General features: G+C 47.7%; 1 protein-coding gene across 3 annotated transcripts; it reads left to right on the top strand.

Annotated features, from left to right (window-relative positions):
- Nucleotides 1-84: 84 nt before the first annotated feature.
- On the top strand, nt 85-25,476 carry DENND2C (DENN domain containing 2C). Of its 3 annotated transcripts, none has more exons than XM_042800012.1 (19): nt 85-130; nt 6,843-7,807; nt 9,543-9,691; nt 10,237-10,349; nt 10,726-10,893; nt 13,705-13,801; nt 14,553-14,597; nt 16,607-16,794; nt 17,757-17,866; nt 18,366-18,435; nt 19,835-19,912; nt 20,745-20,885; nt 21,255-21,403; nt 21,796-21,973; nt 22,319-22,360; nt 23,329-23,434; nt 24,272-24,511; nt 24,858-24,944; nt 25,344-25,476. In XM_042800012.1, the coding sequence occupies exons 2-19, from the start codon at nt 6,999-7,001 to the stop codon at nt 25,373-25,375; spliced, it is 2,802 nt and encodes a 933-aa protein (XP_042655946.1). In that variant the 5' UTR covers nt 85-130; nt 6,843-6,998; the 3' UTR covers nt 25,376-25,476. The 3 variants fall into 3 exon arrangements, with proteins under 3 accessions (XP_042655946.1, XP_042655945.1, XP_032843159.2); XM_032987268.2 differs by lacking the exon at nt 85-130 and adding an exon at nt 525-3,184; XM_042800011.1 differs by lacking the exons at nt 85-130; nt 24,858-24,944; nt 25,344-25,476 and adding exons at nt 524-3,184; nt 22,931-22,947 and having other exon boundaries at nt 24,272-24,463.
- The last annotated feature ends 68 nt before the right edge of the window (nt 25,477-25,544 follow it).

The raw sequence follows: 25,544 nt of genomic DNA, 5'->3' as shown, positions 1-25,544 counted from the left end.
ACCCGCTCTGTGAGGATCAGCGTGCGCCCTGCGGCTGGGGCGGGGCCGGCGCCTGAGTGACGGCCGCGCGGGCCAATGGGGGCGGTATCTCGCTGCGCGCCGGGAGCGTCCTGAGGGAGCGGGGCCGCGGGTGAGCCGGGGCCGGGCGGCGGGGCCGGGGCGCGGGCCCGCCGGGGGCGGCGCGAGGTTGCGCGGTGCGGTCGCTGCCCGCCCGGGAGCGGGGAGGGCTGTGCCGGTGCGCGGCGGGACGGTTCCCGCCGGGCCCCCCGGCCGCGGAGCTCCCGCGGGCCCGGGATATGGCCGGCAGCTCCCTGTCCCGGGGGGCCCCCGCGGCCTGGTCCCCGGGCGGGCTGAGGAGCAGCGGCTGGGTCAGTTCCCCAGTGGGCTGCGCAGGGAGCGAACGAGCGGGGGCTGAGCCCACGGAGGGAGCGGGTGCCTGCTCGAGCCCCCCAGCTGCCCTCGATGAGTCACCCGCCTCGTGTGCTACTGCCGTGCCTTGGCTTGCTCAGCTGAAGGGAGGGTGGAGGGCGACGCGACACGAGAACGGATCTTCTTGATTTACATAAGCGCCTGAAAGGAGGGTGCAAAAAGGACCCAGCCAGGCTCCTTCCCGCCGTGCCCAGTGACGGGACCAGAGGCTGTGGGCACAAACTGACACGTGGGAGGTTCCCTCTGAAATCAGAATGCCCTTTCTCACTCTCAGGGTGACCAGGCACTGGCCCAGGTTGCTCAGAGAAGGGTCTCCCTCCTTGGACACACTCAAAAGTCAACCTGCTGTAGGTGGCCCTGCTTGAACAGAGGCTTGGACAAGCTGGTTTCCAGAGGTCGTGTCCCACCTCAACCACTATGATTCTGTACGGAGTTTCTTTAGGGCAAATTATTTACTAGTAAGCTGTGGTGTTTTAGGTGGTGCTAGATATTTGTGCTTTATTGCACTGAGGTACACAGGCCTGAGTAGCTACAGAAGTCCTTTCTGGCAGTGCACTCTAGGGCACAGCGTCTAGGCTGGCATGCTGGACCGGTCTCCCTCTGCCTTTCCCAGGTCACTGTGTAGACCCCACTGTTTCAGTTACCATGGTTGAATGCAGCCTGTCTGAGTGGGCATCTGGCTACCATGACTCTGATAGAGTCCTAGTAGTGGTGGGAGCTCTTGGTCTTGACAGCTGGAACTTGCATCAGCCCTAATGATGGAAGAAAAGTAGAAGAGGAGTTGCAGGAAAAACATCCCCTGGAAGTGTGTATTTGGGCAATAGTGGTTGTGGTTTCTGCTGTCCCTGTCTGTCAGATTTGCAGAAGAGAGGGATGAGGAACGGGCAGTGACCTTGCTGCATGGGAAGGGCCAGTGGAGCAGAGAAATGAGAAGCTGCTGGAGAAGCCCATGTGCTGCCCCTCCAGGGCTCTGTCAGCTGGAGGGGAGGTGCAGGAGTTTAGTCCAGCCGTCTGCTCAGTTGCAGGTGGGTGGGTGAGAGAAAAGCCCTACACAGAGTATTTTCTAGAACAATGGAAATGTCCAGACCGAGGTCAGGGGCCCAGTGGTTCCTCAGGAGTGTGATGTTTTTCAGTCACTACTCAGACCGGTTGTCCCTTCAGGGCAGGTAGGTTTGGGCAAACTGCTTACTATCTGAGCATTTCGAAGTTAAATTCGGGCAGGGATAGGATGAGGTGAGTGAGGAATGGACTCTGAAAGATTTTCAGTGCCCTGTCCCAGAAAGCATGTCTCTTGGGCTGTGTACTCCAGTTTGCCTTGAAGGGAGGGCATATACAGAGAATGTCTGAGGGTGTTGGGCATGGGGGGAATAAATGATGGCGGTGGCTGCCTTGTAAAACATTCCTGCTTGAAGCAGCTGGCTGGAGGATCTGTCTTGGAGTGGTGAGTCCTAGTATTGTGCATTGTTGCTTGGCAAAATTCTTATCTCAGTCTTCCAGTATGGATGTGGCTCATTCCCTGTAGCTCTGGGGACATGTTATCTGGATGTGTGTCAGAGGTTTGCTGGTGCTACCTCGGTCTGCGCCCTCTGAACCTCTTGGCGCAGCTGCCTCCGTGCTGCTAAGACTTTTCCAAAGGAATGAGTAGCCAGTTGTTGTGGCCCCACACAGCCTATCTACAGTGGCCTTTGCAACATAAAGGTGGTCGTGGTATGGTGATGCCAGCCCTCGGAGAAGCCTGGAATTTCACCTCTGACAGTTGCACCAAGAAATGGCTCCAGGATAAATCATGTTTGGTGTTAACTTTTCCTCTGTCCCCACCTTGGGTCTTAGTTCTTGTGTAAAGCTGCAGCATTTCTGGGGCATGCAGCCAGTCTGTGGTGCAGCATCTGAGTCAACTGCTGTTTTCAGTATTGCTAACCTGAGCATTCAGATACTTTGAGTCAAGTTAAAAGCCGATTACTTTAAAAATAGTGCATTGTGGGTTCTGTCCGTGTGTCCTCTGGTATAAAATCCTTCAGGGCTTACATGTTTGAAGTGTTTTGTTTTGTGTTAGCATGGGTAAAAACTTACTTTCAAGAAGTTTAATTTCATCACTTCAGAGAATGACTGAAAGTTGATAGATCTTTCTTGTCAATACAAAAGTCTTAGGATCCATGGTAGAGGTCAGACTTAACCTCCTTTTGCCATGTAATTAAATTTAGCATCACATTTACTATGTCCGGGCAGGCTGTGCTCTACATAGCCATGTATCTGATGAGGTGGAACTCTGTTCATCAGCATGATATGCAGAAGCTTTGAACGAGTTAATAACTGGAGTTGCTTTGTATCGAGATGGAAATGACTAAGCATACCGCATTCCTGAAGTGTTACTTATTTTGATATAAAATCTGCTTGTTTGGTACTGCCCATGTCTTTTAGGCATCAGCATGGTAGAGTTTTGTTCAGAAAAGCTTCAAGTTTGTTCTGGAGCTGAACAGAATGAGAGTAGCTGAGAACTCTGGAAGGGGTCCTTGCTGCTGTGCTGGCTGTCCCCTCATCCCTCCAGGACTGAGCTGGCAGCTTCCTTAGACTTCAGAAGACCAGAAGCTGTCTTTTATTTGGCTACCAACACAAGAAGCTTGGTGACAAGGAGGTCTCTTGCATGGCTTAGAACTGCATGTCTCTCATAAAAGAAGTGAAAGATTGCTTCAGAACTGTGCAAGCTTGCCAAGTCAGTGATTTGCTTGTTCTCATGCTTTTTGTGCAGCAGGATAAGGTAAGGTGGTGTGTTAGTGCCTTTGTTTAGCTAATAAGCTGCTGGTGTGAGTGTGGGAAGGGGTGTTGTGGCGTACCAGCAGCACCTGCGGTAGGTGGGCTTGACTTCAGCATCAAAGAGTGTTTTATTCCTGAACAGCACTGACAGCATTCTGTCCTTGAGCATGTGGTTTCAGGAAACAGAATTGTCTTGAGACTTTGCTTGGAAAATGCTTAGCATACTCTCTGGCTTTCAGAATTGGAAAAAAGAGTCAGGGCTGCCTATCATGTGGTGTGAATATGCTTCATTCTTCTGCTTTGGATAAAGGTGTGGAAGCTGTCTTCAAACAGTGTGGATTGCAAAGGCTGTCTTTTGGGAGAAATGTGTGATACTTTGTGTAGAAATTATTTATTTTTTCTTTGCCCCAAACTACTGCTCTCAAATAATTCAGTATTCTTGACTACGCTGAACTGCTGTAAGTACTAACACAGTAGGGATGATAAATTTGGCTTCTGTGGAAATACTGGGAAGCATACTGGAGTCACTGAAAGAGTTTGGAAAGAGGTCAGGAGAGAAGCAGTCATGTTAAGTCTGGTTAGTTTGTGAAGGGATTGGGGTGTGTGATCTCTGAGATTAAAGTGCTGGCTGCCTGACTGGTGGTCTCTACCAGTTCTGTATCCCTAAGGTGTGTTTTGGCCTATCTCAGACTCTGTCTGAGGGTTACTTAGCTTGAATCAGACCACCCCAGTCTGTCTGGTATTTCTTCACCAAAGATCAGTCTCTAACCTTGCCCTGGCTCATGTGATGAGCTTAGATTAAATTTCTAGTTATTGATAGGAGCCACCTGCCTTGCAAGCCTGAACAGGTGAAGAGCTGCATTCTTTTCCTCTTCAGATGGTTATTTTGGAAGACATGGTTCAGGGCTGTGGCTGGCAGAGCAGCACTGAGCAGGAGAGAACATTGGGTGCTTTAAGCTTGTGCTCTACCATCTGTGTTTAAGATGAGCCGGGAGCCATGTGTTTCTAGTTGTATCTGGTAGTTCGGAGATCAGTGACATGCCTTGGAAAGAGCTTTGCTGTTGCACTCAAAACTGTATGGCTTCTTAGGTGAGTGAAGCTTATTGCTTCACTTCCTAAGTAATACTACTTCTCCAGCCAACATATGGAGCTTCATTGGCTGGAGAATAATATTACTTGGTAGGTTTATGCTGAAGAAGAGGAAATAACCTCTCTGTGGATCCTGTTTCTGAAGATGGGTCTATGTAGCTCAGGATGCTAGAGTCAGGTAATTGCTTGGGCACTGGGTGAACTGCTTGAACTCTGGACATTTATCAGTGAGGTGAGCCAGAGGCAGCGCTGCAGACGTAGTCTCACCAGTACCTGTATGCTGGCTGGGACTGTGCTTCTCCACTGTGTTTCTCAGTTGCTGGTTGCACCTCATCATGGAAGCACAGTTGTGGACAGTAGGAGCAGTCAGGAATGTTAAGCAGACTTTGGCCATGGCTCTATATCAGGAAGCAGAAATGTGGCAGGCTGGCTGAGGAAACTACATCAAATGCACTTTTTGTTGCACTCTTACCAACGTGGGTCATAGAAGGAAGGTTATGGGGCAGGCTGGCAGCCAGCAGACATGACTTGCTTGAGCACAGGCAGCGCTGCACACTGAGGATGGACCCAACTAGAAAGCTGAGCAGGGCTACTCAGTTTACTCTGTGCAGTGATTTGCCCTTATGGGTGTTGCATGCAGATGTTTTGCCAGGCCGCTGGTCTGAGCCCAGGGCGAGCTGACAGCTGGTGTATTCGGAGGAGAAGACTGTCAGCACTGTTGGGAAGCAGGGGAGCCTTGGTGCTGTGTGTGGGCTTGCTGTCAGCACAGAGGTGCATGTGCTCCATGAATGCATATGCTGGCCTTAAAGTGCTTTGTCCTGTGAATAACCCAATTGCTCCATGCTGCGACGTCCTTCAGGGGCCTGTCCAAGTGCGAGTTCTGCATCCAGTGGTCCCGTGTTTGAAGACCTGACAGGGAGTAAAGGTGGCTGGTCTGAAGCTGTACTGGCTGAGAGGAGGCTGTTTCACCCCTCTCCTAGCCTGGCTTTCCCCATCAGAGCCTTTGCTTCTTTGCTAGCTGGTGCTTCAAGTCCTCAGGAGCAGCCCTAAGCAATGTTGCTGTAGAGTAGTTGCAATAGGAAGGAGGAAAGTTGCTTTCCTGTCTGCTAATCAGGACTGTGCAGACAGGGATTGAGGAAGGATGGCTCTGCTCTGGCTCAGGATGTTTTGGAAACAATGCCTATTTATAGGAGAGGGCAGGGGCCTCTCGCTGCCTGGAGCAGCTGGGGAGCAGCCTGGCTGTGCGGGAAGAGGTCTTGCTGTGGGGCAAGGGAGTCGGGGGGAGTGGGGTAGGTGTGGTTTGCTGTTCTGCGTGTTCTCTGTCATTCTTGAGCATGTTCTGCTCTCTCCCTGCCCTTCCATGAGGGGATCAGCAGCCCTTTTCTGTTTGTTCGTCCCCTGCCTGCACCTTGCTACCGGCAGGAGTGGGGAGGGGATGCTGGGCTGTGCTGGAGCTGGCACTGGAGCTGCAGTGCCACCTGCACAGTAGTAGCTTCACCTCACTTCTTTGGAGACGTGCTGGGTGATGGTCAGGAGCAGTGTGGCTACGAAAGCATTGAGGACAAGGCAGAATACTCATGAGGGACTGGGAGCTGATGATGGAGCAAATATCCACAGTTCAGTTGCTTACCCAGATTGTCCAAGTTTAGCCCATTCACTTCTGAGTGGGAGTGTTACCAGCAGCTGTTTGGGACAATGTGATAAGCAGTGCCAGACTGCAAGAACTCATGCTGTTCTCTCTGAAGACAGGCCACAGTGAGCTTCTTGCCACAGCAAGCAGTGCTGCTTTGGTAGAGAGTGTGAAAGTGCAGCAGAGAGCCGAGGCTTGGTGCCATGTGTGCTTATGCCATCACTGAATTGCTTGGGGAGCCCTGGGATGTCCTATGTCAATGAGCTTTCTTGCTATATCAAGTAGGTCTGCCAAGGCCAGTGCTTTTCTTTTAATTGCACCACGAATGCTGCTGCCGAGCAGATCAGCAATGCCAGGGACAGAGCCGGTAGTGCTAGAGCCCTGGAATTTGAGGTGTGGTATCGATGATGGGAAGGATGCGGGAAGAGTGCACATGGTATCTTGTATCTTACTGTGCCTCTGCTGTGTTGAGAGCTCTGCTAGAGACATCATGCTGCAGTGGTTTTGCTCTGTGCTGCCTGAGCTGCTCTGAGCAGTACAGAGCATCAGGAGAAACTGAACACTCCTGCCTGGCCTGCGCTGGTGCAAGCAAGCATCAGAGGGGCTGTCAGAGAGCTCTGCTGCAGGCAGGCCATGCTGCTGGGTTCCTGTGCCATTAAATAATTTCCTTGTGTTTGCACCCTTGGGATCCCTGGCTGTGTTGTTCCTGCTGTGGTGTTTTGATTATTTTTTAAGCCAGTGAGACCTTTGCTTCCTTTTGTTAGCCTTCCCAGATGTGTGCTACAGAGATGGGCTTTGTGAAGAGTGTGCTCTGGAAGCCAGTCTTGAACATGTGATTTGGGGAGGAATGTTCTTCAGCAATTGCCAGAGAGCAGCTGAGAGTGCCTGGTGGTGTGTATGGCTGGAGTGCAGATGATGGTTCTTTTCTTCCTTTTGTCCACAGGTCGTGCTAGCAGGTAGTCCTTGCAAAGCTAACACCCAGGGACTCTTGGACATCGCTGGGTGCTTTGGAGTCTCATGCCAGCTTGATGTGTGCAGGACACAGGTGGACCTGAGCAAGGCTGGAGATGGGGCATTCGTAAGCACATTGGCACTTACCATGCACCCAGCAGAGCCAGTGGACAGTAGCTTCTCCCGCTCTGCTGTGCAGACTCTCTCCCGGAGCCACTGCCGCAACATCAAACATAAGATCTCTCAGTGGGAGGGGAGGACACGAGAGTGCTCCAGCAAGGAGAAACAGCAGCTGAAGGACTTTGGAGTCAAGTATGATCCCAGCTGTGATGCTCTACCCAAAGTGAAGTCAGAACATGCAGAGAAGGGCAGAAAAACTGGGTCCAAAGATCCAGAGAGCCTGAGTTTGGACTTCAGGGAAGATGCACAGAGCTGTGTGCAGACTGATGACTGTGGTGACCTCAAGCCCTGTGCATACAGCCTAGCTTCCCAACCCAGGGAGAAGGGAGAGTGGCAAGCAGGCTTCCTGGACCCAGGGGTGACTCTTCCCCCAGGGAACTTATATACCTCACAAGCTCTGTGGAGGAGAGCAGATCCCCTTCTGCGTGGCAAAGCCCCACCAGTTCCCTTGGACCTTCAAAGGAAGCGAGGGAGCTGTGGCTCCACAGAAAGAGAACTTAAAATCAAAGGAGAGGACTCTCTCTGCAGGGCAGAGAGGAGCTTGAAAAACATTTACTCTGAGGCTGAGGGGCAAGAGGAAGAGCCAGTTGCTGTCCCACCACCCAAGCCCCGTAGGACTTTCCACTATATTGCAGAAAAGGGTGCAAGCAGCTGTAGCAATGCCAGAGCTACCAGGGAAGCTCCCCTTCAAAAGCATCATGAAGGAGACTTGGTGTCATCCTCCAACAATCCTGAGAAGAGAATACTCAGCAGGAGGATCAGAGGGAGAACCCAGAGGTACATCAATTCATCTCTCATGTCTGCAACATGTTTCCTTAAATCAGTTTCTAGATGGGTTTAAACAGCTTGCTTGCCATGATATCCTTGTGGAGGTGCTAGTACTGATGATGCCTCTGTTGATGGGGAAAGGATACTTCTGGATGAATGTATCCCCTTTCCAGCATTGCATATGCACTGCTTTTGCTGCTGATAATCTTGCAAAGAACGCTAAAAGCTCCGAACAGATGTCAGTCCTACACCTTAAAACAGATTTGAGTGACAATATGCTGGCCCCAGGGAGAGAGCTGCCTGCTTCTTACCCTGAGCTTGTCCGCAGCTGTAATTTGTGGATTTCCCTTGAGAGAATAGCTTTCCCTTGGGGCAGTATGGCTGCTAAATGTTCTAGCTTTTCTGTGACTGAAATATTCTCTTGTTGCTTAAAGTTGGAGATTGTCAGCTGTGGATACCCCTGTTGCAGTACATTTGGCAATTCTTCCCTCTTTCCTGTACGTAGGTCCCTGTTAGAGAGTAAAAAATCCTCTGAGCTAGCTTGATGCTAGTTCTGCTTACAGATGAGCTGCCTAGGGCAGCTGTGCAGGAGAGCAGTGTGAACATTATAGGTGGAGATGTGGCTAGAACTCCTGAAACCTTCTTTTGCTATAGCGAAGCATGCAACAACAAAATAAATTTTATGGTGATGGGCTAAATCCCTGCCAGCTCCTTTGTGACCTCTGTGCCATGATTTTGAAATGGAGAGCCAAGTGTCTGAAAATGCAAACTCACAAATGTGATAACACCCTTAGCATAAGCAATAGGAGAGAGCCAGTAGAAAACGGTGCCCTAATTCTGAGCACTGCTGCAAGTGCTTAGTCTGCAAAACATGTTTTGGGTTCTTGTCTCTGTGACAGGATGGGACTCGCCATGACTGCTTGCAGTGTGCTTGGCCATGGAGCCTCCAACTTAATTTTTAATTTAAAAATCTCCCAGAGTAAGTGAGTAGGACTCACTTGGTATGCTGGCTTTGTCTGGGATAGAGTTAATTTTCTTCATAGTAACTTGTGCGGTGCTGTGTTCTGGATTTGTGAGGGAAATAGTACTGATAACACACCAGTGTTCCAGTGATTGCTGAGCAGTGCTTACACAGCCTCAAGGCCTTTTCTGCTTCTCACTCTACCTCACCCCACCAGTGAGCAGGCTGGGGGTGCACAAGAAGCTGGGAGGGGATGGACACAGGCAGGACAGCCTACCCCAACTGACCAAAGGGATATTCCATGCCAAATGATGTTGTGCTCAGCAATAAGAATTGAGGGAAGAAGGAGGAAGGGAGGGACATTTGGAGTTACGGCATTTGTCTTCCCAAGTCACCATTACATGTGATGGAGCCCTGCTTTCTTGCAGATGGCTGAACACCTGCCTGCCTAGGGAAAATAGTGAATGAATCTCTTAATTTGCTTTGCTTCTGTGTGCAGCTTTTGCTTTACCTATTAAACTGTCTCAACTCACATGTTTTCTCACTTTTACCCTTCTGATTCTCTCCCCCATCCCACTGGGTGGGAGCGAGCAAGTGAGCAGCTGGGGGGTGCTGAGCTGCTGGATGGGGTTAAACCTCAACACTTGGAAATCCAAGAGTCCAGAGCAGAACCTGCATGGGCTTGGTGGCCCTAGGGAGGACCATACTCTATGTGGACTGGAGACAGCAACTCACTAGTACATGCAGGTGCCTTTAGAAGAAGTTACACTGGTTTTCCTCTAGGAAATCTTTTGAGTTTGAGGACATCCAGGGCTTCCGCAACCGGATGGCAACCACCAACTGCCAGAGACTTCGCAAAGAGACAAATGGCACTGCAGGATCCAGGCTCGTCTACACACAGTCAGAAGACAACATCTATGAGGACATTATCTGTATGTGCCTGTGCTTCTGGGGGATGCACTCACTTTCTTTAAGGGTAGAAGATTTGCTGGGGAGGGAGGAATGAAGATGAGAATGCATTGAGGCCCCTTCCAGCTCTGTGACTTTTAAGGTCTTCCCTATCTGGGGTTCTTTGTTCATGGTAGTAATGACCTTCATGTGAACAGCCTGATTGATGGAAGGTTGCTAGAATTGGCCTATGCTAAACCGATTTCTTTATTAGCTCTTCAGATGCTTTGCTTGAGTGCTGCACAAAGATCAGTGTGAACACTGGCAAAATTAGCTGCTTTGTACTAGAGTTACTTGCCTTGCAGTGATAGAAGTGTTTTGTTTTGCTGAGTCTGTGTACAGTGTGCCAAGTTGATGGTGGTGGGTTAGATGGAGCTCTGAGTGGTGGGAACCTAATCCATCTTAAAACAGGTCTCTCAGACCCTCTTAAAGCTTGGCAGACAACTGCATGCTCTCCCTGCTTACATCCCTTGCAAGAATCCAGGACTTTATCTCCTTTCATAGATTACCTGTCCAACGCTTTTTCTAGGTCCTGCAAAAGAGAACCCCTATGAAGATACTGGAGCGCTGCCCTTACCCCTATGGAAGGTCCCATCTGTCTGGAAGATACCACCCCCCCGGAGCACCAGTAAGGCTCCCAAGGTAGGGTGAGGCGATTAAATTGTCACCTGTTTACAGATAGTCATCCTCACAAGGGCCCTATTTTGTGATCCTCCCTGGCCCCACATTCCCCACTGCTACTTCATTGTTTTTTCTATTTTTTTTTAATTTGTTATTAATGTATATGACAATGAACAGCCATGGCAGTGTCAGTTGATTAAGCTGCTAGGGAGCAAAAGAATAGGAACAAGAGAGTGTTGATGAGATACTTGAGTATGTGGGGTCAGGGTGGGAAGGAGGTCTTGGTAGAGCAGGAGGCTGCAGGAAGTTTATAATTTGTAATCTGACTCCTTTGACTCTGAGCTTGGACCAAAGCTTAATAGCATGATTAACCATCTCTTCTGATTCTGTTTTCCAGCCTCTCCCGAAACCTCCCTTCCTCAGTTGCAAGGCTCTTGAGCTAAAGCCCTCCCAGACAAGTTTCCAAGGGAAAATGGTGAAGGACACGACTCTGCCTGTCACACTGACTGACTGGAAGCTGTTTCGAGCAGTAGAGGCTGCTAGCAGGAGAAAGAACTTGCCCTGGGTGAGATTTAAGCATGAAACATTACTTCTTGCACGGCATTTCAAACTCTTGCTGCTTTGTCTAGCATCTTCTAAGTGCTTTGTAAGTGGTCATGGAGCTGCGTGTCTGGCAGGTAGATGCTGGTTATCACTGCTGTACGTGTGGACAGGGGACCCTGCTTGAACCATTTCCCCTCCAAGTAGCAGAGCAGGTGTTCAGGGATCAAAAAACAGTGCCAGTTCTAGCTGGGGCTGTGGTGGTTTTGTTGGCCAAGAGTCTGCAAATGGAGTACTAGGCGTTGACCTGGAGATCAGTGCTGTGTGTGAATACTAGCTCTTCCTTGTGCTTTGTCATTTAAGCCTTTGTTCCCAATGCTTCCATGAAGTGTAGTGATGCTGGGTTTGTGCTGAATGCAGTGCAGGAGTGTAAGGAAGCTCTCTGTGAACTAAAGGGCCAGCTCTGTACAATTGTGCATATGCGTCCCTTGCTCCTGATGACTTCTCAGACTGACCCTTATGTTCTTGCTGCAGGAACTGAGTTGTTAGATGGCTGACAGTGTGGGGCTGCTGTAGGGAGCTGTCTGGGCCCTTGGTTACTTGGTATGTTGGCTTGGAGTTCTTGACTTGCCATCAGGAACATACTGTCTCAGCTGTTTCATAGTCTAAAGGTGAAGAGCAGCTTTTAGGATAAGCGTGTTTCACAAAGCCTTCATAGAGTTCTCCCCTCTGCTGCCTCTGGCTGCTTCCTCCTGCCTGTGTGCAAAGGTGGATATGCTTCTGAGGCCAGAGTAGTGAGAAAGGCTTTTAATCCACCTTCACAAGAGTTGTAATTCTCATTTGATATGTTGGGAATCTTTCTAGATACTAGTATTGGTTACAAGGTCATGTCCCTCAGTGATAAAATGCAGCATGTGCTCTAGAAGGACAGTTACAGCTACCAGTGTAGTGACACTTTGTGTATAGGACTCAAATTCCAGTTGTGCTAGTGGCAACAACTTACTTTTGCCATGGTAAAATCATTTAACTTCTGCAGATCTTTATTTCTTGTGAAGATTGGGTGTATTTGCTCAAATTGCACAAGACTGTGAGGTAGAGTCAGACAGCTGCAAAATACTTTTCAAATATTAAGTACTTTAGAGTAACAAGCAACTTCTGTTTGTGTTTTTAAACAAACTGTAGGCCTGGAAAATCAGGAAGGAGATGACAAGAGTATAAAAAAGCTGTGATGGACAGTATCTTTCATTTAGAGAGGGAAAATAAAACATTCTTCAAAAGCAAACCTATTCAAAAAATCTGGTAACAATTTACATGCAGGAAGCACACTTTTTGCTTACAAGGAATTGAGCCAAGATTGCTTGAGAAATTGAGAAAAATATGGGAGTGCAAAAAGAAAAAAAACACTGCTTAAGAACGCATAGGTGCCTTAAACACACCCAGTATCTTTCACTGGTGACTCAGCTGCACAAAAATCAAAACAGAAATGGAAGTCCTCTAGGTAAGCCTGGATGGTAGAGGCAAAAGAAGACAGATTTTGCAGAAGCACTGCTTTCTGCTGTAGACTGTTTTCTTCCTTGCAGCCTCACCATGCTAGGAGGACAGGCTAACAGCAGAAAATGGGGAGAAATAGGTCTGAAAATGAAAAGAACCTAAGCCTGGTTTGCTGAGTTGGGGATAAAGGCTTGAGCTGAAAAACAGGTTGTCCTGCTGAATATCTTACTTTTGATGCAGTATTTGTGGTGACAAATGACTGGGCCCCACCCTCCTACATTCAGTGGGAACAGTTAATGAATTCTTGAGACAAGAATGAACTTGACCTGCTCTCTGCATTTAGTGTAAGTCCTTCTTCACAATGAAGTGATAGCTGTCTTTGACACGCAGAATCCAGGAACCACCTGCAGCATTGTATACCTGGCAGCTGAGAGGGGGTCCAGAGAGGCCTGTGACCAGAGGAACAGAAAGCGTTAGGACTTTGGTTTTAAGGCCACTGTGACCTGTGGAAGGAAGGTTAACAGCATCAACTTGGAGTGTCAAAATGCTGACCCTTCTTTCATGTCTGCAGCTTAGTCTGTACTGGGCTATGTTTTTTACCAAATTTTTTCTTCCAGTGGACCAGGTCTGTGGTATCCCTGCAGTGCAGACCCATTATTCTGTCCCACTGTTTTATTTCATCTATGCAAAATTAAAGTACGTAATCCTTTCATTTTAGCAGACTAGCCTGGGACAAGGACTGTGCTTAGAGCAGCCTTGCTCTGTGCCTGACATGGTACTTTGGCAAACTTACTCTAGCTGTCTGACATCCAAGTACAGCAGCAAACTTAAAAGCCAAACCAAGCAATCAAAAAACAAACCCAAGCTACATTGAGAGAGCTCTGCTTTTTCTGGTTTTGGAAAAAATTGGGATGCTTGGGAGCATGTGGAGTTCAGAGTCCTTTGTGGTGGAGGGTTTACAAGATATTCTTTCAAGTGCTTTTGCAGTTGGCCTCTTTAATAGAAAGTGGAGATCTGATGCCAGACAGTTTGCTGCTTTTGCTATCTGTTTGGTAAGCAAAGTATGATATGCTTGTACAGAATGCTTGCACAGTTTGGTGTCAGCTTTGAGTTGTGCTAACAATAATCTCTCTCGTAGCAGAAATTCTGTGCTCATTCATTAACCAGTGAGCTATGCTAGAAGTATTCTTGCAAGCAGTCTCTGAGCCAGGGTCCCTGGCAGGACTTGAGCAGCCTTTCACAAGTGTTGTGGTGCTAGATGATAGCTGCTGGGCTGCAGTCATATTGGCACCTGGACCTTTTTCTGGACCGCCACATTAACCTCTGCTTCTGCTTTGGATTTCAGCTGGTACTAAAAATACAGGAGATCTTTGATTCTAAACGTGGAAAGAGGAGAGTGAAGCTGCTCAGTCCCACTGGGAGAGAAGTGCCTCCAATGAAAGGTATAGAGGTCTCCAGCACCATTCTCTTTGCTCTAAGCCTCCTGAGTGGCACAGTTCCTGTACATCCCGAGGCACTGCTAGCAGGCCAGGCACGACCACTTACTACAGCTCATGCTGGCCTGATTTGACAGCACTGAACCCCATGTCTTGCAGCTGGAATTGTTGAGCTTTCAGCACCAGTAGGATTGTGAACATTCGTCTAACCCAAGTGTAACACTGTCACAAATGGAAGTTTCTGCTATGATCTGAGCCTGAAGAGCTGGGCTACTGGTTAAAAGTGCTTTTTTCAAAAGAGCAGAGCAAACCCAAGAATTCTCCACAAAACCATGTGGCATAAGAACTAACTCTGACTACTCCACTCATCGCTTTTGTGCCTCTAAAGTAATATTCTTGTGTTCCTCTGATTTTGTAGCCATGGTATGGTCTTTGTTTATAGTATATTCTGTTCAGCAACTCTGTTAACTTTTATACCAGTATCAAATAACCACCTGGTTTCTGTTCTTTGGTTGTGCTGAGCTGACCTGCAGGTGGTTTACTGGAAACAGTGACTTGATATCAACTCCACTTTTTGAAATTTACTGTTGTAGCACATTTGCCAGTGCCAGCTGTTCTTTGCTGATGCTTTGCTGGTGGGTGGGCAGCCCTGAGTGATGATGGTCTGATGAGTCTAAAGTTCTCTCTCTTTCCCAGCTTTGGGTGTTGCCCATCTTCCTTCTGCCTGGCTAATAAGTAAAAACTATGTGTGTTTCAGGTGAAACCAGTGGGAATGAAAGTGATACGGAAAATCAGCCAAAAAGTGAGTGAATCACAGGGGCTGGTCCTGTCCCCATAGCATTACATATTTGGCGAAGGCTCTAATGGGATAAGCACACTGCCTAGTTGTGGCTTCTGCCGAGACAGAGAAAGGGAACATCTAAGAGGCAGCATGGCCAAGTCTGGGAGCTGTTGCTGTGACAAATGAACCTCTATTTCTGCCGCTTCTCCTGAGCCCTTGAGGTTTAATGCCATTAATCTGCCAGTCACTAGAAGTAGATTTATTTTTGGGTTGGTAGAGTCACATTTAACTAAAATACAACTTGCAGGAGATTGTCCCTGGATCACCTTTACTGTTAACACTTGAGATTTGTTTTCCCCTTACTTCTTTCCCTTGGTTCTGTTTTATATGTATAATGTGAAATGCAGTTTCCTCTGGGGAGAAATCACTCAGCTATTTGTCTGGTTCCACAGTCCTGAGCTTGATCATCAGCCCAAACTACAGACTTTAAATACCTACTTGATTTTAGCTGGTGTGGGAAGGACCAGAGAGGTCTTAGTTTCTACTCTGGTAAGGTTTGAATGCAAAATGGTAATGGTTGGCCAGCAGCCCTGATGAGTGACTCTGTCATGTCTCTAAGCAAGCATTTGGCAAAAAGGACCAACTGAATTGTTTCAGATGTTTAATTTACATGGAGGGAAGCATACAGAAGGCCTTAACTTGGAGCTAATAGCAAAGGTCCACTTTTTAATGTTAAGGAGAGTAATGGAGAGTGAAGAGTCTCTGCAGAAACACAGTGATTGAGTCACTGCCTGATTTAAGAGTTGTTTCCAAAGTGTCTAGAATGTATCATGGTGCCTGGGCAACAGAAATTTCTTATATCAGAGTGCTGTGCCTGTGTTTGTGAGTCTGTACTGCCTGTCAAGATGTCCCAGCCTGGAGGTTTATATGTCAGGAAACTGGCTCTGCCTCTCTTGAATGCCCTGCCTGAGGCCTGGCAATTACTGAACTGGTAGAGCTGGGCTTCTTCTCACAGCTGGGCTTCCCTCATCATTACTACAGTGTGTCGCTCTGAGATGTGTAGAAAGAATGTCAGGACAGCAGGAGAATGCTAGCTATCGGTCAAGAGGGATTTGCAGAGCTGCTGCAAGGCCAGTGCTGTTCTGTCTGGAACTGCTCTGTGCTTGAGGAGCTGACGCAGGAGTCCAAGTCCTGTAGAATGCAACACTGGTGTTAGGCAAATTCACCCACCTCTTTTCCCCCTTCTAAAGGTGGTGACGAGTCCTCTTCTGTGACCTGTAAGTATATGGCAGTGGTAGCCACAGGCTGGTTTTCACAGAATCACAGAATGGTTTGGGTTGTAAGGGACCTCAAAGATCATCTAGTTTCAGCCCCGCTGCCATGGGCAGGGACACCTTGAAGTCCCCCATGAGGACCAGGGCTTGTGAACTTGAGGCTGCTCCTATCTGTCTATAGAGGGTCTCATCTGCCTGGTCTTCCTGGTTGGGTGGCCTGTAGCAGACCCCCGCTATAACACCTCCCGTCCCTGTCATCCCTTTCATCCTGACCCATAACCTCTCGGTCAGCTCCTCACCCATACCCAGCCGGAGCTCCAAGCACTCCAGCTGGTCACTGACATACAGGGTGACACCCCCGCCTCCTTGTCTCCCTGCCTGTCCTTCCTAAAGAGCGTGTCCCCTTCCATTCCAACCCTCCAGTCATAGCAGCCATCGCACCATATCTCCGTGATGCCAATGAGATCGTAGCTCTACAGGCGTGCACACGTCTTTTAATTCCTCTGGTTTATTCCCCATTCTATGGGCATTTGCAAAGGGGCATTTAAGTTGGGTCCCCAGTGAAGCTGACTTACTGGCTGGAATTCCTTTGTGCTGCTCCTCAGGGGCTCTCCTGCTGACCTGTGACTCCTTTCCAGGCTCTGGGCATCTATTGCTGGCACTGGCATCAAGCTGGTAGGATTGGGATGGATTGAGGTTCCCCTCTGCTGGCAACTTTAGTTTAAAGCCCTGTTTTGGATTTGTTCCTCTCTTCAGGTCGACACAGGTGCCTGCTGCGGGTGCAGTCAGCCTCCAAGAGGAACCCCCACTACCAGACTTTGGAGAGGGATTTGATAGAACTTCAGGAGCAGCGGCTATTTGAGCTGTTTGTGGTGGTGTCGCTGCACAAGAAGTCATCTGAGATGACATACACACCGCAGATCGTACAGCAGTTTCCCAGCAAGGTAGGAGCTGCATGGAAACCTGCCCACAAAACACACTCAGTAGCCTCTTATTTCCTCTCGCAGTGTGCATCCCTTCCTAGACTCTGCACTAGTAAAGCTGGCCAACTGGTTAGGATACAGGCTTGGAATATGAAGTACCTTGCTCTGTTACAGACCTAACGTATAGCGTTGGGCAGTTGTTGAATATCTTTCTTGATAATGACTTTACTGAATGTTTTTGGAACTAGGAAGGCTCCTACTCTAATTCTAATTGCCTAGAAATATCATAAAGCCATACTGTATTGTAATACACTGCTGAGGCAGCCTGCAGGAGTGGAAAGGGAGTGCAGTGCTGTCCCCAAAGCAGCCATGATCTCATCCTGGTTTTCTGTGATTTATAAACAAGGAGTGAAGCAATTTGACTGATGGTGCAAAGGAACTAGAATCCCAGGGCTTTTATGCTTATTTATACTGTTCTGGGGAAAAAAAGAAATTAAAGTGTACTAGCCCACAAAAAGCAGAGGAGAACTGTGGAAGTTAAAGCACTGTAGCTAGAACAAGACATTTGATATAAGCTTTCTTTCTCCCTGTTCAGCCCAAATGGATGACAAGGTCAGTGTGTGACTCTGAATTATGACTTGATGTATACAGTAGTTACTGTGAAGCTAAGAGGAAGGAGTCTTGACGCTTGCTTCTGTGGTTCCAGATTAAATACTCTTGTCACTCTCTAGGCTTGTACCTGCTGCCTTCCACTAAAAAACAGAACAAAACTAGTAATAGTAGCTGTGCTATCAAGAGTAAGCCAGAGATTGGCTTACTGGGAATCTGTTGTAGTCTCAGAGTATGTTCTCCTGTACTTGTCCATTAGCTATATGATGGTTCAGCATTTGGAAGGGCCAGGAAGATACTGTCTCTCATTGTTTTAAATGCTGCAGCTGTGCATCACATTTCAGTGACTTCAAATGCATCTGTTACCCCTCCAGCCTCAACATCACTTCAGACACTCAAAGGATACTGAAGAGAGGCTAAAGGTCATTCCCAAATTCTGCTTTCCAGATCCCAAAGACTGGTTTCCTACATCAGACCTTAAAAGGTAAAGACCCATTTTTGAGTACTCATGCCTGAAACAGGCCATGCTGAAAGCTTTGGTACGTGCCAGTTTCCTGGAACAGAGAAACTGCAGACGGAGCAGGGAAAAATGGGAAAAGCTGAATCCCTAACTTCTGTGATAGGGGAAGGATGAGATGTGGATGTGGACTTAGAAGCGCTGCTTCTGCCTGATCACTGTCTTTCCTTATAAGAAGGAAAAGGCTGTAAAGTCTGTTCCAGGCCAGCTCCTGGGGCTGGCAAGTGCTTGTGTTGCTCCTTGGCAGAATGGAGAAGTAGCTGGGAAGGAAGAAAGCTGTAGTAGCTCAGAGTCCAAGGGCTGCTGGTTTTTACACTGAACAGAGCCTGAAGTTGATTGCTAACCGCAGCGGTGTGTCTTCAGCATGATGAGAAAGAGAATGACTTACAGTATGTGTGCTTTGTTTGTCAGTCTCTTCTCTGAACTGCATGGTGAATTTAACCCTGGCTGTTGTTTGTTTCCACAGTGAAACATTTTCTTTTGTGTTGACGGGTGAGGATGGCAGCCGCTGGTTTGGATACTGCAAGAAGCTCCTGGTAAGCATCTGTGTATTGGGTGGAGTGTAAAGAACACATTGATAAATGCACAGCCAAGCGCAGGACGTGAATCAGCAGTAATTTCCTGTGTGGGTTACGTAGAGCCTCTGCTGCTGCTGAGGTTACCAGCCCTTTGAAAGCATAAGAGAAGGAGCATGATGATCATAGAATCACCGAATGCTTTGGGTTGGAAGGGACCTTAAAGCCCATCCATTCCCACCCCCTGCCCCGGGCAGGGCCCCCTTCCCCCAGCCCAGGGTGCTTCCAGCCCCGTCCAACCTGGCCTTGAACCCTTCCAGGGAGGGGGCAGCCACAGCTGCTCTGGGCACCCTGGGCCAGCGCCTCACCACCTGCACAAGGAAGAATTTCTGCCTTAGATCTCATCTAAATCTCTCTTCTTTCAGTTTAAAACCATCCCCCTCATCCTACCCCCACCCCCTGATCCAGAGTCCCCCCCCCACCTTCCCTGCCCCCCCTTTAAGCCCTGGGAGGCCGCTCGAAGGGCTCCCCGGAGCCTTCTCTTCTCCAGGCTGAACCCCCCCAACTCTCTCAGCCCGGCCCCCCAGGGGAGCTGCTCCAGCCCCCCCAGCATCTCCGTGGCCTCCTCTGGCCCCGCTCGAGCAGCTCCGGGTCCTTCTGCTGTTGGGGGCCCCCGAGCTGGCCCCAGCACTGCAGGGAGGGGGGGAGAATCCCCTCCCTGGCCCTGCTTGGGATTGCCCCGACCCACGGGCAGGATCTTGCCCTTGGCCTTGTTGCACTCCAAGAGGTTTTCCCAGGCCCCCCTCTCCAGCCTGCCCAGGTCCCTTGGGATGCCACCCCTACCCTCCAGTGTGTCCCCACTCCACACAGCTCGGGGCCATGGGGGAACTTGCCGAGGGTGCATCGATCCCACTGTCCATGTCCCAACAAAGATGTTAAACAGCACCAGGCCCAGCCCTGACCCCTGAGGAACGGCACTCGTCACTGCTCTCCACTTGGACATCGAGCCATTGACTGCAAATCTTGGAGTGTGACCATCCAGCCAATTCCTTACCCACCGAGCGGGCCATCCATCAAATCCATGTCCCTCCAGTTTAGAGACAAGGATGTTGTACAGGACAGTGTCAAATGCTTTGCTCAGGTCCAGGTAGATGATGTCAGTTGCCCTTCCCTTATCCACCAGCACTGTAACCCTGCTATAGAAGGCCACCAAATTCATCAGGCACTAACTGATGCCCAGCAATACAGTGAAATGGGCTCTGGGTTTGGAAGACAGCTCCTGGAACTGGTCATTCCTCAGGAATCTTTTAAGTCAGAAGTGTAGAGGAGCTACAGTAATTCTGCAAATCAGCTACCATGTAGGTACTAGGTTCTTTATTACATCCTTATTCTCAGCATAACTGTTCTTGTTGCCTTTCAGCCAGAAGGGAAAGGGAAGCGCCTTCCTGAGGTATACTGCATCGTTAGCCGCCTGGGCTGCTTCAACCTCTTCTCCAAGGTGAAGTGGGGAGAGCCTGTTACTGCTTAGTGGACTTGAGTCTCTGACAACCTGCAAGCTCCAGAAAGTAACTGGATGCTTCTGTTCAGTCTAGAATTGCTTAGTGATTGTAATTCATCCCAGGAGAGTGGAGCTTCCTTGCCTCCTTTGCTTTGACGGGGCAAATAAAATGATACTAGTGCTGAGACTTGTCAGCCAATACACAGACCACTATTCCTTCAGCAAATTATTGTTAGGAAGTGGCTTCTAATATCTGATGGTGCCCCTTCATCCTCTTCTTCCATGACTTGGAAGTGGAAAACTAGCAGGGTGGGGGAGGCACAGGGGCAAGAAGGAATATCATCTAATTTCTCCTAGCACCATGAGGGGAGTAGATAAAGAGGTAAAGACTGGGGAAAGCTACTGCAGGTGAAGGACAGCTATTGCAGAAGAATAGAGTGGCAAGCTTATGATGAAAGCTGATTTCTAATCATCGGAGCACAGAATTTGTAGGACAGTGTTTCAGAAAGATTTCTAGGGCAGGAGGATGCGGTGTTGCTCTTCTCACTCTAACTAGTTGTGAGAATTTGATTACCACAGACATTTCTTTGCAACAGCAGGAGACTGGATTTGAGAGTGGAGAGTTGTACTTACAAGTTATCTATTCCTATTTGATTGTTCAGACATTTGAGATGAGCTTTCACAGGGATCCCAAGTAATGTAGGGGAGAGGGCTGTGCATCTGTGTTGGAGCCTTCACGTGTAGCTATTGCACAGGATACTCCAACAGAGGCTTACATCTCCTCTGGCTCACCAGCAGGCATTGAACCAATGTCCGATGTATTTTCTTGCAGATTTTAGATGAAGTGGAGAAGAGGCGAGAGATGTCTCCAGCCCTCGTACACCCATTTATGCATAGTGTAATGGAGGCACCTTTCCCTGCTCCTGGACGCACGATTACTGTGAGGAGCTTCCTGCCAGGAGCAGGAAATGAGGTAATGGAAATCAGGACTGGCTTTCCTGTGTCGATGGTGTCTCTGGGGCATAGTGGCACTTCGCAAGCTACAGTGTAGAGTGATGCCACCTGTAAATAATTATTCTGAAGATAATTTCCTAAAGTCTGAAGGGAGGCTGTCGCAGAAACTGGTTCCTGTTGAATCCCCTACCGTCACAGTGATTCCCTGCTTTTTAAGGAAGAGCTGCTTGGGAGTCCTCTGCGATGCCCTGCGCCCACTGCCCAGGCCACGGGGTTCCACTTGTGGGGAGCCACTGGTTCTGCGCTCCAGCCAGGTTGCACCTCGCCCAGCCTGACTCCACGCTGGGCCTTTCTCCTCCAGAGCTCTGCATCTCTGCTTGCCTCTCAGGTGATGGAACTCTGCCGTCCACTGGATTCTCGACTCGAACATGTTGACTTCGAATGCCTGTTTAAATGCCTAAGTATCTCTCACATGATTCGGGTCTTTGCCTCTCTCCTGCTGGAAAGGAGGGTGATCTTTGTTGCTGACAGCTTAAGGTAAAAAATTATTCCAAGTGACTGGTTCTTTCTGAGGGATACTATTTTTTATTCTGCATTTTGGCCTGTTTCATGTGCAAGCTTGTCTAACTCTTTGTATACAGTTACATTTAAAAGCTTTTTGCAGACTTTCCACACAACATGTGCATGCTTAAGATTTGGAGTATGATATTTACCCAAGAGGAGATAAGGGAATGTTTCCTTTACCTCTTTAGTCTGGCTTGATGCTATTCCTAGCTCCCCATTACTGACTTTAAAAGTGGATGCATGGGGCTTCTGCTGATGCATAAAAAATGTATGTGAATTACGTTTTCCCTGAGCATTCCTAGCCTCTGTAGCTGAGTACTGAACGAGACATTGACAATCCACTCGTGCTTCTCTTACCTTTCTAGCACTCTGTCTAAATGTGGCCACGCTGCAGTTGCAACGCTTTATCCCTTCACTTGGCAACACACCTACATACCAGTCCTACCAACTTCTATGATTGATATTGTGTGCTCTCCGACCCCATTCTTAATTGGCATTCTCTCCTGCTCGTTACCACAGCTTCAGGACCTGCCCATAGAAGAGGTGAGAATTGGGTGAAGCACAGTGGAGGGACAATGTCAGTGGTATGAGGCTAACCTCTCTGGAATAATCTCTGTGGATTCTGTCTTAATATAAACTCCTAAACTTATCTGAGATGGTGAACTTGCCAGATACATGTCAGGGTGTTTCATTGTTATCAAAGATAAATAATATTCACTGTTCTTATAGACAAGCTGCAGTTATGCAAAACTTGTGTTTTGTGTGTGACATTCCCTGCCAATGGGGACATTAAAAAAAAAAAAACAAAACAAACCCAAATAAGTGGTTTCTTTCTGTACAGCAGTATACCTGGTTATGAGTCAGTGTGTTTTGTACATCTTTCCCCAGGTTCTGATTGTTGATCTTTGTGCTGGCAAGTTCTTGCAAGAGGTGAGTGAAATAGTACTGGTCACTTACAGTTATGTGCCAGGAAAAGGCATCAATGAAAGCAAATGAAAACAAGAAATCAGCGAAAGCTAGTATTCCTATGTAGACTCCAGTGGCTGAAGAAATACCTTGCATTCCTTTTTGACTGATATTGAAGAGAACAGTTTACAAATCCTTGGTGCAAGGTTGAGGTTGCATGGGTACAGAGCTCTGTGAAGCTAAAGATGCTGCTTATCTGAGCTGAATTTAAAAACAAATACTTAGTTGGTTCATTAGGGACTGCTAAGATTCTTTGCTGCTTTCTGTCTGTCTTTCTGTGTACTTGCTCTTTACAGGGCTTTCTCCTCTCTCATCTAGTTGGGGTGTGTTTGTTGTTTGATTTCTTTTTTTTTTTCCAGGACTGATAGTTTAGGAGACAAATTACCACAGTTCACTTGTGGTTCTTTGCTGAATTTTCCCTAATGTGCTTCTGCATCATCAGACAAGTAGCTATAAACATACTGGAGTATTACTAGTTCAGGAGGATATTTGCATCTCCTCTTCCATGCCTAACTGTTCTATTTTGCATTGCAGCCTGCAAGTGGAGAAAGGTATTAAAGTATCAAGTTTTTTTAACCATAATGTTGAGACTCGTCATATTTTTTCAACAGACCTTTGTTGTTCTTGTGTGCTTTATTGCTGTTGTAATAAGCCTGAGTCTGTGTCGTGGAAATAGCACACTTTGTTCTGTTGGCCAGTTGTGTGTGTGACTCTTAAGTGTGTAGTCAGAGGGTGCTGAGCAAACATTTTTAATTTCTGTGTCTACAAGACAAATGTATTGTCTCTACCAAGGTATACCATATCACAGCATAACTTCCCTTTAACTGTTTTAGGCATGTTACAAGTATTTCTCATCTGTTCACAATGAGAAGGTTCTTCTGTTGATGATAGATATAACACAAAAATGTTTTCATGGCCATTTTTGTCTTTAGGTATCAGATGAAGATGAGATCCTGCCTCATAAACTCCAGGCTGCACTTGTACAAATCTTGGAAGAACGAAGTGAAATCTTGTCACATGAGCAGAGTGACACACAAGGTGCTTCTACAGAAAAGTGTTTTCACATTAGCAAATATCTGTACCTTCCAAGTAGTTGATATAAAAGTGAACCAATGGAGATAAACTTTAGGAGGCAACATTTTAGAAAGCTATTTTCCTGTGATCTTACTGAGAACATCTGTCTTGTGAATGTGTTAGAAGTTTTGTGTCCTAACAATCATTCCTCTTTTCACAGTCAGTTTGTGTAGAGCTCTAGTTTTCCTTGGGCCAAGTGCATCAGCTCCCATGCTTTGAGTTTTCTTTGGTTTTTCTTAAGTGGCAGAACATTTTTCTTGAACAGAGAGCTTAGCAAGTTTCTGTACTCTAGAGGATAATCTGACAGATAATTTTCAAGATGAACTGCTTTATACATAATCCATCAGATAAATAAGTGTGAGAATTTTAAAAAGCATGGAGTAGTTTGAGAGAATGGCATTGACAAATTATGTAATTCCATGCACATTGGAAGTAACAAAGTGAGTTTTCCAGTGGGTTTGTGCTCTGTAATTTGCCTAACTCTTTAAGAGAATTAAGCTTAGACTGTTATGAGCTTACAGTTTAGGAGACACTAGATGTTTGACCGGGGAAAAGAAATTATAAATGCTTTAACTACTGGAAAAAGCTTTAGAATGGAATCTGTCTCAGCTGCAGCATAAAGTTGGCACAGGAGAGAAATCTTAGTGTTTGAGCTGTGGCTTCTTTGATATTTTAAACACTCATCTGAAATTTCATAGTCTGAGACAGCCAGCCTAAAAAGTAACTGCTCCTCCTCTTTTAGAAGAGGAACAACCAAAGCAGTGAATGTAGAGGGAAATTTCTCCTCTGTCCTCTTCACAGGTGACATACCTCTTAACTCCCTGGTCTCTGAGGCTTTTGTGCAGTTCTTTGTGGAGATCGTTGGACACTACTCCCTGCACATGAATGTCACAGAAAAAGGAGAGTGGGTGTTTCAGCGAGAACTGTTCCGTAAATCTCATGTGTCACGCAATGTGCGTCATTTCTTGCACTTCTTCATGGAAACGCAGATGTTTGCAGGGTTCATACAGGACCGAGAGCTAAGTAAGAACGTGGTGAAAGGTGAGGTTTGATCTTACTTTCTTGTTTTACAAACTCATTTTCGAAGTACAATGTCACGTGCCTTTGACTCTTAGGAAGCCTTTTGTCCTGGCAAGTTATCCTGCTGGCATTTTGGCATATGTAATAGCTCCATGCCCTTCTAATTACTCAACAAAATTCATCTTACGAAGCAAAGAATTTTTGCATCTCTCTCCTTTCCTTGATCCTGCAGTTTACATTACATGTATGACTTCCTTTTTAGAACTTCCTTGTTAATGATGTAAGATGCCACATGCTAAAAGATAGAATTAGGTCATCTAGGTGAGTGATTTCTTTTATTTTTTTTTTTTCTTTTCTCCCTCTTTAGGTCTTTTTGAGGTCCGTGCCTTGGAGTATTTGGAGAGTAATCCAGCAATGGAGCCAACTGGAATGAACAAAATCCTTCGCAGTCTTGGTAAAGGAACACCCTTGCTTTTTTTTGTTTGTTTGGGTGGTTTCTTTAAATAAATTTAGTTACTGAACAAATAATTGCATGGAAAAGAGAGCAGGGCCCATTCATTGCCTTGTGTGCTTGTGTTCCTTTTGTTTACATTTGCCCCTTTCAGGGGACGCTGAACACATAAGATTTATCTTTCATGCTTAAGCTTTTGCATCTTTAGATAAAGTTTGTGCAAGTTGCCTAACCTTAGAGCTGTCTAAACCTGTCACCTCTGTGCTGGGCTGAGAGCACGCTAAGGGGGCAGAAGCCGTGTCTGCCAGCAGCGCTGGCCACGTCTCGGTCTCCCTGCGCGAAGCTCCTCAGCCAGGCGGCTCCGCCGGCGTTCCGGGTGCTAATGCTGTTTTTTCTCCGTAGGAAGTAAGATGAAATTTCTGCAGAAGAAATGAAGGTGCGCCGGGGGGTGCCGTCGGCCCCGAGCTGTCCGGGAGGGCTGGGGTTGCGCGGACCCCGCGCGCCGCCGCCGTTAATAACCAGCTCGTGGCTCCAACCGCTGCCGTGTCTCCGTTCCTCGCCGCGGGCGGGGCTGGGGGCGGGGCCGAGGGGGGAAAGTGGGCG

This window comes from Tyto alba, unplaced genomic scaffold (genome assembly GCF_018691265.1).
Source record: "Tyto alba isolate M040663 unplaced genomic scaffold, T.alba_DEE_v4.0 Super-Scaffold_30, whole genome shotgun sequence".
Taxonomy (NCBI): domain Eukaryota; kingdom Metazoa; phylum Chordata; class Aves; order Strigiformes; family Tytonidae; genus Tyto; species Tyto alba.
This window is presented reverse-complemented; position numbering and strand designations above follow the sequence as displayed.

Bases quoted from the DNA above. Each gene is read 5' to 3' on its own strand.
- DENND2C (XM_032987268.2), top strand. From the start codon at position 3,086: ATGTCTCTCATAAAAGAAGTGAAAGATTGCTTCAGAACTGTGCAAGCT. The intron at 9,692-10,236 runs GTATGTGCCTGT...CGCTTTTTCTAG, and splicing joins CATCTATGAGGACATTATCT to GTCCTGCAAAAGAGAACCCC. The intron at 21,404-21,795 runs GTAAAAAATTAT...TTACCTTTCTAG, and splicing joins TTTGTTGCTGACAGCTTAAG to CACTCTGTCTAAATGTGGCC.